The following is a 14,862-nucleotide window of genomic DNA, read 5'->3' as shown; positions in this document are numbered from 1 at the left end:
GCCCTAAACGTAGCCCGAGGTGGCCCCCGTGCCCCTGCCCAGCTGAGGGCCGTGTGGGCCGAGGCAGCGGGAGGAGGCGGCGTGGCCCTGCGGGTCCTCGACGCCCCGCTGCCTGCTGCGTGGCCTCTGTAGGGCTGCAGCCACGGGTGGGCCCGTGGCTCTAAAGTGCGTGAGGGAGCCGAAGGGGCTCTCCCCGGGGGGCCGGAGGCCTGGCTCGGTTCCTCACAGGCGGGAGGCCTGCCTGCCTCGGCTCGGGGGGCAGCGGGCTGGGTGACAGCAGCTTTCTGCCTCGCTCAGGCGCTCCAACGAGCCGATCGCCTCATCAAGGATGAGCGGCCGTGGGCAGAGCAGGAGGAAGCGCCGCCAGGCTCCATAGCGGGAGGCAGGCGGGTGTCTGCCGCGAGCCCTGAGCCGGGCGTTGGGAGATCGCAGCCGTGCAGCCCCGCTACCGGCAGCTGGGGCACTCGGAGCAAGGAGCTGGCTCTGTCCCGGCAGCTCTGCGGGCAGAGCTGGGCTCACAACGGAGCACCCTGGGTCCTCGGTGCCGCCGAGCGGGCGCCCCGGGCCCTGCCGAGCCCGCAGGGGGCGGCCGCGGGCCCCGAGCGGGGCCTGGCGGGGAGACCCGCCCCCAGGCAGCTGATAGGCTGCCTCGGGACATCACTCAAAGCGCCGCCCCTCCGGATTGGTTAAACTCCTCTCTCCCTGTGCATTATGGGAGTTGTAGTTTGCTTCCCGCCTCCCGCCTGCTGCGCTGTGCGCTTGGGCCCTACGTTTCCCGTTACCCTCCGCGCGGCGGGCCGGCACATCCGGGTTCCCCGCGGCCTGGCGGCGGATTGCCCAATCGGCGCGCGGCGAGGGCGTGCGGCGGGCGCTGATTGGCTGGTTCGGACGGCCGAGCCCCGTTTGAAATCCGTTAACGGCGGCAGGCGGGGGCGCCGCGCAGGGCGGCCGCGGCGCTGAGGTGAGTGGCGGCCGCGGGGCTCGGCGGGGCAGGGGCGGCCGCGGCACTTCGGACCGAGGCTCTCCCAGCCTTCCCTTGTCTCTCCCTGCTTCCCGGTGCTGTCCCGGTACCGGTGCCGTCTCCGGTACCCGTTCCCAGGTCGCTGCCCCCTTCTGGCCCCGGGCCCTGGGCCCTGTTCCGAGCTTGGGCCTCGGTAACGCGGCCCCGGCCCCAGCTTCTTCCCCCCCGCCGGTTGTGGCGGGACCGGGAGCGTCCCGGTAGTGCGGGAGGAACGGGGCGCCGTTCTGGCCGCGGTCCGGCCCGGTGGTTGCCCGTGGGGTCCTGGAGCTGGGTCTGTGGAGCCGAGGCCGGGACCGGGGACGGAGGCCTCGGGCGAGCGCATGAGCGGGGCCCCGGGGCTGCGGGCGGCTCCCGGCGGGCCGGGGCTTCGGGGAGCGGCCCCGCGCTCCCACCGAGCGCCCCGAGGACGGAAGGGACGGGGGATCGTAACCGGGGGGAACGGCAAGGCCGCCGGGCTCCCCGGTGCTACGTGGCGCTTGGCTGAACGAGAGGAGCGCTAATTTCGGCGATAATTAGCCGCGCCAGCTGTAATTTGGCTGCAGCAGCTCCGAGCAGCCCGCGGTGCCCTCCGCGGCCGTTCTTGGTGCCTGCTGTCCCCGCGCCTGTCGGGGCTCGGCGAGGTGTCGGGGCTGTTTGTCCCGGGCTGGCAGCTCTGGGGGCCGCTCGGCGGGACGAAGGCTGCTCGTGGGGGGCTGCGGCGCGGGCACCTCGCTCCTCGCCTCGCTCCTCGTCCGGCGTAGGAAAACGCTGGGGAGGGTCGGGGCGGTCTGGGGAGCTCCGCGTGCTCCTCTCTTGCCTGGCTGTAGGCACTCCGACAGCCTGAATTCAGGCATTGCACGGTGGGGTGGGAGCTTCGCTACGTCTCAGGTGACGAATTAGCATCGGTTCTGGGCTGCGGAAGTTGTGTTTGAGCACCGGGAGAGGAGAACCAGAGAAGAAAGAGGAGCTGCAGACCCAGAACGGTTACAGGCGTTCGCTTAACCCCACTGGGGGGAAAAGCGAGGATGCCGCTGGCGTCGTGCGGGAGAAGCTCCCGTGGCGGCTTCGGGGCGGGAGAGCTTCCTGCAAGGCCTTGGCAGGGCCGTGTCTCTGGAGAGGCAGCCTGCAGCCCTTCATAGCAGTCCTCTTTATATATTAGCCAGTGGAAAGCCTCTGGGAGCTTCGGATCATCTGCTCTGTAAGAGGGGAGGAAAGCCTTGCGCTACAGGAGGATGAAGAAGCCGCTGGGCTGAACTAAACGAGCCGCCTTGTTGCTGCGGCGTTCCTTGCTCACACGGCAGCCAGCGCTGAGGGCAGCGGCAGGAGGCACTGGAATCGCTGCAGCAAGGCGCCGTGCGGCTCCCTCAGCCCTGGGGGGGTCTTCTCTTGCTTGCTCCTGCTCATCCCTCGTGGGTCTTCCCAATGGGGGAATGATTCCCCTGGCTTCAGATCCATCTCCTGATGGAACGCGGGATGCCCTTTTTGTGCACCTGGTGCTATTCTTTTCCCCTTTCCAAACCCTGGTAGGGTCTTAAAGGAAGTAACATCCGTAGTTTATGGAGCTCCTGCAGAACATGGTGGTACGGTGGTTGGCCAGGGGCACGTCCGATTACATTGCAAGAAAGAACAGATCTTCCCTCAGTCCCTTGCTGTTCCTCCAACGCCAATCTCCTCCGCACCCTCTCCTTCAGACATCAGTTTTCTTCCCCCGCAGCTCCGCTTCCTCTCTGCGACACGAGGGCTGGGAGGCTCCTTTGTCCCACGCAGCGGTGCTGTCACTGTTGCTCGATGACCGCTGGGCTGATGATCTAAAATAAGAGGCTCTTGTGATTAGATCACATTTATGCTGAAGCGTTCCCTCGCCACATGCTCGGTGCTGAGTTTCACGTGCTGCGGCTAGGCCAGGACTGTGCTAGGTCTTGTTGGAGTTATTCCTCTCGGGCCTAGTCCAGCCGAAACGTTTTTGGCAGGAAATTGGCTGCTACATCGAAACAAAGAGGCCGAGCAGATCTGGGTGGAATCACGTCAGTGTTTCAAAGCTCGTTTGGATTGGAGCGAGGTGCGAAGTTATTCCAAAACACCTCCTGCGCTTGCTGTTGGATCAGTCTTATTCTGGGATAGGAATGCTTGTTCCAGTTCAGCTCAATCCTTTCTCAAAGCCAACTGACCTAAACCAGGCCAAGGCACTCTTCTGGAACGTGCCGGTGGAGTTACTCAAAGGAAACTCGGTGTGCGGGGAGCCCTGGCCTGGGCGCTGCCGAAGGGGCCGTGCCCGCGGCCTGCATGGCTCGGTGAGGAGAGCTAAGGCGTTAGCCGTGCGGTTGCCTTCGTCACGTTAATTTGGGCCGCCCTTCATAGCGAGGGGACTTGGTGCTCCTTCCTCTGTGCTCCTCTTGAACCAGCTGCGACCCGGCTGGGAGCTGATCCCGCCGAGCCCACCGCAGGAGGGGGCCGTGGGCTCCCCGCTCTGCGAGCGCCGGTGTCACCGCGGGACGTGAGGGATGGGGGGAGCAGGGTTCCCTTCGTTACGGCATGGTTTAACGCAGGATTACAGCGTGCCTGCAGCCACCATCTGGTAACCGCGGTCTGTGCCTGCTAATGAGGCGAAATACCTATTAACGAGGAGAAATGTTTGCACCTCGCCTCCCGTGGAAGAGTGCCACAGGGGAGCGCAGAGTTTTGCCTCCTGTCTTCTCGGTCTCTGCTTTGATGACAGTGATTCTGCCATCAAATTGCGGTCGGGTGTTTTAGAATGTGTTAAGGGAGTGCGCAGCTGAGCCCGTTTTGATTTCAGGCTCCGCAGCAGTGAGCGTATCAGCAACAAATCGCTGGGCTCTCCCAACCCGTGGCAGCCCTGTCCTGACAGCTGAGCACTGAGCTGCCTCCCAGCCGCTCCCCTTCAGCGCAGGACCTGGGGGACAGGTAAGGAGTTGCAGAGGGGATGCCGTGAGTTCGTCTGGCTGCAACAGGCTCTGGGGTTCGTTTGGAATAACTTCCACCATCCTACAAGAAACGCGGTGTGTGGAAGCGTGGCCTCGATGCACTCCTGCTGTTCTTGTGGCCGCCTCCTCAGCTCAGTCCGAGGGGCTCAGCGACAGGCGTCCCACCTGGGCTGCCCACACCAGGGCAGGACAGGGACTTTACACGGTGACAAGTTGGAAGTGATTTGGCTGACGTGAAGCGTTCCAGCTCTGCAGCAGTCCGGCAGCGACGCGAGTCGCTGTGAAACACGATGCCCGGAGCCCCAGCTCAGTGGCCTGGACTGGGCAGGGCGAGGGCAGAATGCAGATGACGCATTTGATTTTTAAAAAAGTGGATAGTGTTGACAGAAACCTTATCTTGATTGAGGGCGGTAGGAAAGCGTTCGATTCCAGCCATGTCTTGAGCTCGGTTACAGTTGGTTTTGGCTCTGATTCTTCTGTTTGCCTTCTTTGGGTCTTACCCTGCCATCTTCAGCCGTGCGGGTGATGCTTCTGTGGTGGTGTTCTTCCCCCTACCAGCAGCGCTGCTGGGCTGGGGCTCTGGGGGCTTCTCTGTGCGGCCACCTTCAGGAGGTAGGGCTGACGGCCGCAACCAGCAGCGGTGCCTCCCAAACGCTGCTTGGATTTACTCCTAAACATGTTCTTATTTACGGAGCGTGGTGTCCAAGTTGAGCCGTGCATGCTCTGCTAGCCCAATGGCAGAGGTCTAAGGCTTCGTGCATCACAAATGTGCTGCTTTACGATTGTTCAGACTCAAAAAAGCAGCGTTTGGGTGATCTCATTTAGGAGTGCTGTGTAATGTCCTCCCGGGCTCTGCCTCGCAGCTGCGTGAGGCATCGTGGAAACACCTTTGCAGAAAGCTTTTGTTGCAGTTTGCAGATTTATAACATAGCTGCTGGCTTTGTTCCTGTTCCCTCATGTTTAATAACACCTGTTGACATCGGGATTCCTTCTGCTGTCAGTGCTCCACTAATTAACTGCAGGGACTGTTCTTGACACTCTCGTAGTACGCGGCTTGTTTATAGCCTGGCCAGCCTCTCGGGCAGTGCCCGGGGACTCGCTAAGCACCCCGTGCTGCTGCCTTCCTACTTCTTGCGGTAATAATGCTACGCAGAACTCTTCTGTTTTGGAAATCGATATTCTCTGCAGAAGAGCACGCTTGTGTTATTAGTTCTTGTTTGTAGCCCTTTGAGGGAGAAAGACGGAGCTGTGCAGTGCTCTGGAATCCGCGTCATTGTCAGGCGCTTGCTCTATAAATCTGCACCCTGTAACAGTAAGAACTCCTCTTTGTTGCGTGCCCTCAGGGAGGGAAGGGCAAATCAGTCACTTGGAAAAGCTTTGTATTTTGCTTCCTGCTGAAAATATGCTTCTAGTACCTACAGGTACAAAGAAAACCTCCAGCATATGGCCTTCCTGAGGGCTTTGAACCTGCATTGCTCGTGAGCCCCTGTCCAAAGGCTGTGAATCTTGGTACAGGCGAATGTGCCAAAGGCTGTCTCAGTATCTGTCTCTAGAAACAATGAAGGGGGAAAGAGGTGGAGAATGGGGTGGGTAGGTGACACCTCTGCTGGGATTTGCTGTAGCAGCTCACCAATGCTTGTTCTCTGAAGGACTGTAGCGGCGCGAGTGGAAGATTCCCAGGGGCAGCGTGGAGGCGAAGATGTCTCACCCAGAATCTCGCTATTCCTTCGATGTCCCAAACCCTTGCCTCAACTTTGCGACTTTGAGCGATGACGACGTATACAATGCAGACTCCTGGTTTGGTAAGTTGTTTGCTGCTCCTTGATTTGACTCCTCTTTGGATGAGGGCTTGGCTTCTGTGCCAGTGGATTAGTCAAATTGTTGACTGCATCACTCATCATGCCTGGTTTTTTGTTTTGTTTCTGTATTTAAACTTTGATTGTGATCTGTAATTTGATGGATGACTTTGTTAACAATACCTCTGGATACCATTACGATGTTATAAACCCCTAATGTGGGCTGTACAGTGAAAGTCCCTTTCCTCGCAGACCAACAAGCAAATCTGGAGAATGTCCCTCCTGCAGAAAATCAGGCCAAGATCTTGCAGAACAGCCCTGCTTTTTCGAAGCCTGATACTGTTTGTTCTTCTGCCACATCACAAGAAATAACAATGGGTAAGCTGGCATGGGATGGGTAGGAGGGGGTAAACTTTACTTGTTCTTCACTAGGGTAGTGAAAAGGCCTTAGTCTGGCTCTTTTGGGACCATTTTCTTATACTGCTGTCTAGCAAGGTCCCTTGCGGCTTCATGTTAGCACATGTCTTTGCGTATACATGAGCTGACCTTTGTCACTTTTCAGCTGAAAACTGTGGTGAAGAGGATGGTAAAGCAGAAAATGTGCAGTCCAACGTGGTTCCTCAGAATATTGTTGGGTCCCTGACAAGCTGGAGAGCTGCTGCTCCTGCAGAGGCATCTCAAAGGTGAAATGCTTGTGTTCGCTTTGTGTGCGGGTTGGTGGTGTAACTAAGCAGGTCCTCGCTCTCAGTATTTGCAGTTCTAGCTGTTTTGGGGTCATCCTAAGGGACTGGAGCTCTCCAGCACAGATCATGTATTGGTATAGCTGAGCTGCTTGCTGATCACGAGGGGCAATCTCTAGGGGTGGGAATGTAATGCAGCGTCTCACATACTTGTCAAATGAGACTTGGTAGCACTGGGAGCTTCTGGAATGTGAGGATATCTGAAACTGAAGCGGCTTATAAAGTTTCTTTGTTTATATCTGAGCTGGGCAGAACTCATTCTTGATATGAATGCAAGGGGCTCTCTACGCTCATACACCAAAGAATATTAAGCTTGTGGTTTGTAAAGCTGAAGTAATTCGTGCTGCATTTGGATCTTTAGGTTAAGCACACAGCTCGCATAGAGCATGTTGGGGTTGGATAATGCTCTGACAGTGTTACACTGATTGTGTACTCTCAGACCCTGTGGGAAGGCTAAACCTCCATTTTCTGTTCCACTCTAGAGCGGGCAGAAGACCGGCTACGAAGCAGAGAAAAACACAACAGCGCAAACAGCCAGCACGAGTCAAAGCGGACAAAAACACTCCTGCGTTGGCTAACAAGGAGGAGGTTCCACCCCTGAAAAAAATGAGAATGTATGTCAGAGCCCTTCTGTTGGGGGCTGAGGAGGGGGATACAACCCTTTCTTTTGAAAGGATTTCCATTTTGCTGAAGGGTTCTCACAGAGAACAGTGCAGAAGGTTTAGAGGCAGGTGACCTCAACCTGATTCCAGATACTGGTTTCATAAACGAGAGAAAGCGGCTGTAAGGCGTGAAGGCAGTGCTCTGTGTGGTAGTGTGAATGGAACAGGCTTGGGTTTCTGAAGCTTCTTATTACATACTGGGTGTCTGTCAGCTAGCTTAAATCAGGCTTAACTTGTCCATCAGGAGGTCATTAGGCAGGCATAAGCTATGAAGAAGTTGCAGCTAAAACATTTCTCAAATTAGCTTAACCACTAAGAGACTGTACGGTGATAAGCTTAAGGTCAGGAATTTTATGAAAAAAGGCAATCTTTCAAATACTGTTGTACATGGATGACCTATAGTATTCCTACCCTCTCTGAGGAAAAAGCTGAAGTTCCCCAACTCAGTAATTAATCTTCCCTTCTACAGCCTTAGAGTACCAGGGAAAGCTAGACGATCCTTACCTGGGCCCTTGGTGAGGTAAGGCCAGTCTGGCATACCTTAGAACTCACCAGGTGTTGGGATGTTATGCATGGTGGTGAGAGTTGCAGGTGATTTTTCACTTAGAGCACAGCGGTTAATTGGAGTGGTTTGTTGTAATTTAATACCTTAGCTCTGGCAGCAAAGAGAAGCTGACAGAAGTATCTCCAAAGAAAGAGCCGTTGCATCATCCTGACCATTCCCCAGGAAGAGGGAAAAGCAAACTGACCATGCCCTCCACACCAACAATGTTGAAGTACGTACCTTTTTTGTGACTGAAGCTTGTCTTTGCTAATGATGGGTGCTTTAGCTGACAGCCCTGGCTAGAATGTTCTCAATGTCAATTTAGCATGTGATGGTATTGCATTTAGTAAACACTAAATCAAGGCAGCAATATTAGGATGAAATGCACTTTGACTTTTCTTGTGCAAAGAAAAACTTTTCCTCTTGATTTGAGGAAAAAGTTCTCCTCTCTAATGACTAAGCATGCATACAACGATTGGATATGTAGGACGGCCATTACTGCCAGCTTCCCCAGGGAAACAAAATCCCAGCAGGTCTTTTCTGAAGAATATATTTTTATAAAGAGTGATGCTTCTGCAGTGAAGTCAGAAATAAGCATGTTCCTATATGCCAATAACCAGTGAAGCAGGAAGGCACATCTCAGTCTTCAATGTGCTTCTGCAGGAGGACTAATCTTGCTGGCAAGCTGAAGAGTACAGAGGAGCAGGAGTTGGAAAAGATGCAGCAGTTGCAGCGAGAGGTTATGGAGCTGCGGAAGAAGAACGAGGAGTCACTGAAAGCAGCTATTGCTGGAGCAGGTGAGCTCTAGCTGTACTGCAAGCTGAAGCTGTACTGGGCTCATGTACACAGGAACACAGAGTGCTGCATGGAGCTGTACAAGTACTTCTGAAAAGAAAACCTTCCAGGCTTTGTACTGCATATTAGGATTTAGGAAGCTTTTAATGTAGACCTGCCCCTAAACTGCCTGGAAGTAGTTTTATTTTGTCATGCCTTAAAATATAATAGATGAGTTCTCCAAAAACTGCTCAAGTTATTAGAAGTAAATGCCTCTTTTCCGCAAAGTCCTCCCCTGATCCTACCCTAAAAGGCTTCCAGACCTTACATACTCTTCCTTCCTCAGGACAACCTGTGAAGAGAACTGTTGGTCAAGTAACAAAGCCAGTTGACTTTCACTTCTGCACGGATAGTAGAATTAAACAACATGGGGAAAGCCAGCCTGAGAATGAGTACAAGGAAGTGGATTTTGCAGCAGTACTGAGGAAGCATCCTCCTTCTCCGGTAAGAATCCGTATTGCCAGCAGGCAGCTGACTGATTCTTCACACCACCACCTTTCTCCTTTAGCACATGCTGCTGCTAACCCTCTTAGCTGGTAGATACATAGGAGAGGCAAGTGTTGTGCGTATGTAACTGTTAGTTTACTGCATGTCTGCACTGCCACAAGATACTAAAGGACACTTTTGGGGAAAAAACAGTCCCTTTAATGTTAGATCTACTGGTCACCACATATGCTTTAGTCTTCTACCTCATACAGTTTCTTGATATGACTAGTCACGTGCAAGTTCAGACAGTTGAGTCATGTCTGTCTAATGTGAAGCATTGTCTTTTTTATGGTGAAGGGATGGATATTGTGTATCAGAGAGGTAAGGAAGTGTTATTGAAGCATCCTTCTGTTAAATGGCCATAATGACTGTTTTTTTTTTGTTTCCAGGTGCGACTGCCAAAGGGACCCACTATCCCCAAACCATTCAATCTGTCCCAGGGAAACAAAAGAAAACTTGAAGAAACCACGTCAGAATATGTGTCCCTTGCTGAGCAGGTCGAAGCATTCCAGAAACGCACACCATCTCGTTACCATTTGAGGAGCAGGAAATCTGATGAAGGTGAGCAGTCTCAGCTATGTCCAGCCAGGAAGCTGTCTGCAGAGGTGGTAGTAGAAAAAGATGCTTCAGTTACTATGCTGAGCAAATAATCTGTTTGTTGCAGGCCTTGCTATTAACTGCTCATCTTTGTACCTTGAATTTCTAGGCCCAGTCTCAGGAAAGCCAGTGAAGGCTCGGCTTACAAACCCTAAAACACCACTGCTTCAAACAAAGCATCGCTTCAGACCTGTCACCTGCAAGAGTGCAGTGGAGTTGGAAGCAGAGGAAATAGAGAAAATTCAGCAGTAAGTAAAGGTTGACTCTAGTCTTCTAAGAATTGTACTGCACTGTAAGTAACATCTGAAATGCCACTTGTCAGGAACACACTCTTTTTGTGCATAAGCCTGTGGCAATGAATGTAGGGATGTAAAGGTAGCTGATTTTGCAGAAGGTAGTCTTAAAAACGAGAAGCTGATCTTTGAGCTTAGCTTATGATTAGCAAAACAAACCCAGTATAGTAGCACAGCCTGTGTACAACTCAAAACTCTCCTGTAGCCAAAGTTTTGGATTTCTAAGAAAGCAACCTGTAAGGTGGTCCTTAAGTCTTGCTGTTTCAAAAGCAAAGGAGTTACTAACAAGAGCTGCACGCAGTGCAACACAACTGCTTCTGTACCTGACTACTGCTGTCCTGTACTGAGAAGCCAGTAGCTAGAAGCTGCATCTTGCCACGTAAAACGAAAACGCTTAGGTGACTCTCTCTATTATTCCTGCGTAGGTACAAATTCAAAGCACGAGAGCTTGATCACAAAATCTTAGAGGGTGGACCAGTCCTGCCCAAGAAACCCCCTGTGAAGGAACTCACACAGCCTGTTGGCTTTGATTTGGAAATAGAGAAAAGGATTCAGGAGCGTGAGAGTAAGAAGCAGCAGGAAGAAGAGCACTTCGAATTCCATTCCAGACCGTGTCCAACTAAAATCCTGGAGGATGTTGTGGTAAGAAGTTTAGTAATACCCTGGCCCGGGAATTCAGACTAAGGTGGCAATTAGCTTCAAAATGTCCTTAGCTATGTTGCATTATGTATTTAACTTTCAGTAAATGTTGTCTGTCATCAGGTAAGAGCTGCAGTTTGTACCTAGTGCTATATCAGATGGTTTCTCTGTTGCACTTCTTGTTGACTTGGGTGACCACTAACTGACTTCTCTGAACAGGGTGTTCCAGAGAAGAAGGTGCTTCCAGTTACAGTCCCCAAGTCTCCTGTCTTTGCCTTGAAAAGCAGAACCCGAACGTCTAGCAGAGATGAAGAGAAGGTAATTGTGAGTGTGCTGTAGTCAAGCCTTCCTCTCCCACCGTGGTGACTGCCTCAGCTGGTCCCACATTCGCCAGTTGGGTGCGATGCTCTGGTTTGGCTAGCCCCTGCCCTCCTGTTGGGCAGTTCCCCAGTGGTCACCTTTCTCTGTGCCGTTCCCTGCTAAAGACTTAGCCGCTGCTACTTGCTTTGCAAAAATGAATTCTCTTATAAAGTAACTTTTTTAAACATGAGGCCACTGACCAGGCTGAGGTGTTGCTGCTACAAATGAGGGAAGTAAACCCTGCTTAGGCTTCTAGATGATAAAAGGACATTGGCCCTCCGTTTGTTGCTGAGAAGGGCAGATATTGCGCATGACCTTTCTTACCTCAGTCACTCCAGCACCCTAGAGGTAGGGTGCAGGATTCAGAATACTTCATGCTTTTCTTCCCTTCCCTCTTGTGAAGAGGAGGCTAAAAATTAGTCTTAATTTTGGTTGACTACTAGAAGTAGTAGCTCTTTAGAAAGAGAAAAATCTTGTCTCTGGTTCAGGATGCCTATAAATTATTGGTGCTTGGTTGGATACTGCAAGAAGATAGTGTTTTATTGATGCTGTTGTGACTATTTTACAGGAATTATAGCCTTTGTGGTAGGAATTGTAGTCTTTTTTCTGCAAAAATACAAAGTCTAGTGCTGTGTGTCAGATCCTAACACTAATATCTGTTTAGGAAAAGGAAGTGGTGCCTGTGATCAAAGCTAACCCTATGCCACATTATGGAGTGCCCTTCAAACCTAAAATGCCAGAACAGAGGCATGTGGAAGTTTGCCCTTTCTCTTTTGATTCCCGTGACAGAGAGCGGCTAATACAAAAAGAGAAAAAAATAGAGGAATTGCAGAAGGAAGAGGTAAGAGCTAAAAATTACCTCGTATTCCACTCCTTAAGTGAAAAGAGTGTTGCAGGACTTGCCTTCTGCTGTTGGCTGTTAAACACCCAAAGCTTTGTGCCTTTGAGGAAATGGCAAGGAATTTTTCAAGCTCTCTATTTCAGGTGCCGAAGTTCAAGGCGCTACCTCTGCCTTATTTTGACCGTGTTAAGCTGCCAGAAAAGAAGGTCAAAACCCCAACTCAGCCTGAACCATTCCATCTACAGATTGATGAAAGGGGAGCTGCTAAGCTACAGAGCTGGAAACAGCAGGTATGAGAGCAAAGATAACAGGCATGAACAGACTTAACATAGCTAGTTGAGCTCAACTGCAGCAAGTGTCCTGCTTGAGTTTAATTAGGATCTGGAAGGCAAGAATTAATGCATTGTTTTGTCTTTAATATTTTCCATGGTAATATTTTCTATGCAAGTGACTTGATCAGAAGTCAAACTGGCTTTTCCAGTGTCAGGAGAGCTGAATTCTGGGTGGGGGAAGATGGTGTTTTTTGTCATGCCTGGCACTTGATGGCTTTTCTTCTCATGCAGCTTAAAGAAGACTTGAAAAGGCAGAAAGAGGCAGCATGTTTTAAAGCTCGTCCCAACGTAGTGGTGCACCAGGAGCCTTTTGTGCCTAAAAAGGAAAATAAGCCAGTATCAGGTAGAGTTAAAGTGCTGGGTTGCTAACTCGGAACTGATGTCTTTAAATGATGCTTAGAGTTGCTGATGCTGTTCTTTATCAGCACAGCCAATATTGCTGTGCACTTAATCAACTAATTCCCTAACAGCTTGTATCCCCAGGGAGTGGAAGAGTTTCCTCTCCACTGCCCCACTGTCCTGCACTAACACAGCAGCTGTATTTAACAGCTATGCTACAATTGGCAAATGATTGATGTGCACTAGCTTGGGATAAGGGTATATAATATGCAAGGAGCTCCCTGTAGAGACAGATGGTATTTCTGCAGCAGCTGTCAGTCTTTTCCTCCCATTTGTAATAAGATGAAGGCGTCTCCAGCTTAGCTTGTGTGGAGCTAGAAACTTCATAGGGTATGGAACTAGCTAAAAACTTGTTTGTACTAACAATTGTGTGCTTACTCCCTCCTATGAGGACACCTGTGGCAGGGGTAACATCTGCATTAACAGTGCTCGCATTTGGCCGTAAGCTTTTCTTTTCCCCAGAACCCCAAATGAATCCCAAATGTGTCTACTAACCACCCTTGCGAGGTGAAGCGCTCCAGAGTGAGGCTTCCATTTGATATTAGTAGTGCTCTGCTTTACCTGACTGCCTTTGCACCAATGTTATCCCCTCTATTTCTAAACTTAGAGAGCCTTTCTGGTTCTGTAGTTCCTGAAAGTTTTGAGCTGGCAACAGAAAAAAGAGCTAAGGAGCGACAGGAATTTGAAAAACGATTGGCAAACATAGAAGCCAGAAGGGAGAGACTTCAAGAAGAGGCCAGACAGCGAGAAGAAGAGCGTGAAAAGGAAGAAGTTGCTAAGCTAAGACAAGAACTGGTAAGTGAGCTATTTCTAAACAGGGACCCAAAGGGATGTGTGAATGTACTAAGTGAGCCAATGTCAATGTTGAGCTGCTTTTAAGACGGTATTCTCAAGTTTCCCTGTCACAAACTGACTCCTCACTAATGTCACAGCAGTTCTTTTTTTAAAAAAAAAGCTCTGAAAATCATTAGCTGCCTCAGCTGTAAACACCTAGTTGTTAGAGCAGAATAATCCTAGTAAAACCCACAACCCCAAAGTGTCTTGTGAGCTCCTTGTGGCTGGCTCCAGTGCCTGGGGCAGAGTGGTGGTCTTGCAGATGGATGTCTGCTTGCATCCCACCGATGGCTGGCCTGCATGTTTCAGCTTCATCTCAACTGCAACCATTTGTTTCATTTTGTCCTTGGTTTTCACAGGTCCACAAGGCAAACCCCATACGCAGATACCGCAACGTAGAAGTGAAGGCCAGTGACCAGCCGCTAACTATGCCGAAGTCTCCAAATTTTTCAGATAGGTTCCGGTGCTGATGTGCATCCCTGTGATAGTAGGAGGGAGAGCACATCCTGCTCCACACTCTTGACAGGCAGAGAGGGAACAGTTGTTTTTAGTGACTTCTCAGTCTCAACTCTCACACTTGGCTCCATTATTGTTATATTGAGTGGTTTAACTCCATCTGAGACAGGTGGCTGAGGCACAGCATACAGAGAGTGCCATACAGTCTCCGTGGCCTCATTTCACATCCAGACACCTTGGTCTCTAAAGACTAAACTAGGTAAGCTAGGTTTTGATATTGTATACAAACATTGTGTACTTGAACTAAATAAAAATTCATAATCTGATTGCTGTCTATTGATAGCAGGTTGAATCCCCTTCCTGCAAAAGAGTTTTTGGTAAAAGGCACTCTGAAGCTACAAGGATGTGCACATCTGGAAGAGCTGCCTTGTCTCTGTACATTGAAGTACTGACTTCAAGTTGGTCCCTTAGGCATTTAGCGTATATATCAATTTTGAGTTGTGTTGAGTAACTTGAGGCTTCCACAAGCCAGCATATTGCAGGTCTGTCTTGTTGGTGTTCAGATGAATGCTAATATTAATCTTGCCCACACTTTAAAGTAGTTCCCTGTGTATATTAGAGCGTTAAACCTTCAGCTGTTTTACAGCTGAAGTCATTCTATTTGGGGAATCAGTTAACTGGCAAATGACTCTGTTCGCTGCTTCCCTGGCTCCTGCTAGCACCATTATCCTGGCTAAAGATGCATTGTCTCCCAGCCAGTCTAGTGTGGCTAGTAGAGCTAAATATAGGTCAAATGCTCTAATGTGCTAGAGGGCAAAACTTCCAATATTGTTAAAGAGGTGATCAAATCTAGATTAAACTTCACTAAGAATGATTTCTTCCCTTAGCATCGTAATAGGCTTTCAAGACTTGTAAGACTGTGTAGGCTTTTACCTCATCTTGAGAGATGATAAAGGTAGAATGCCCTTTGCGAGCTAAATTGAAAGATGAACATTTACTGTACCTGAAGATTTTTTTTGGCAGGATTTCCCCTGAAAAGTGAAATGCTGGGGGGGTACAGCAGTCTACTGCAATCTACTGCCAGCAGTGAGAAAGTGTTTTGTAGGA

General features: G+C 50.7%; 1 protein-coding gene across 6 annotated transcripts; it reads left to right on the top strand.

The window, feature by feature from the left end:
* The first annotated feature begins 811 nt into the window (after positions 1–811).
* On the top strand, positions 812–14,081 carry TPX2 (TPX2 microtubule nucleation factor). Of its 6 annotated transcripts, none has more exons than XM_083802053.1 (18): positions 812–961; positions 5,592–5,744; positions 5,991–6,116; positions 6,301–6,421; positions 6,961–7,092; positions 7,610–7,660; positions 7,794–7,916; positions 8,348–8,481; positions 8,805–8,962; positions 9,394–9,565; positions 9,711–9,849; positions 10,320–10,536; positions 10,753–10,851; positions 11,558–11,734; positions 11,878–12,024; positions 12,298–12,409; positions 13,094–13,260; positions 13,659–14,081. In XM_083802053.1, the coding sequence occupies exons 2-18, from the start codon at positions 5,642–5,644 to the stop codon at positions 13,767–13,769; spliced, it is 2,289 nt and encodes a 762-aa protein (XP_083658179.1). In that variant the 5' UTR covers positions 812–961; positions 5,592–5,641; the 3' UTR covers positions 13,770–14,081. The 6 variants fall into 6 exon arrangements, with proteins under 6 accessions (XP_083658179.1, XP_083658177.1, XP_083658181.1 ...); XM_083802051.1 differs by having other exon boundaries at positions 13,073–13,260; XM_083802052.1 differs by lacking the exon at positions 812–961 and adding an exon at positions 3,795–3,922 and having other exon boundaries at positions 13,073–13,260.
* Positions 14,082–14,862: the final 781 nt, after the last annotated feature.

The sequence above is a fragment of the Anser anser genome, assembly GCF_964211835.1.
Source record: "Anser anser genome assembly, chromosome: 16".
NCBI classification, from domain to species: Eukaryota; Metazoa; Chordata; class Aves; order Anseriformes; family Anatidae; genus Anser; species Anser anser.
This window is presented reverse-complemented; position numbering and strand designations above follow the sequence as displayed.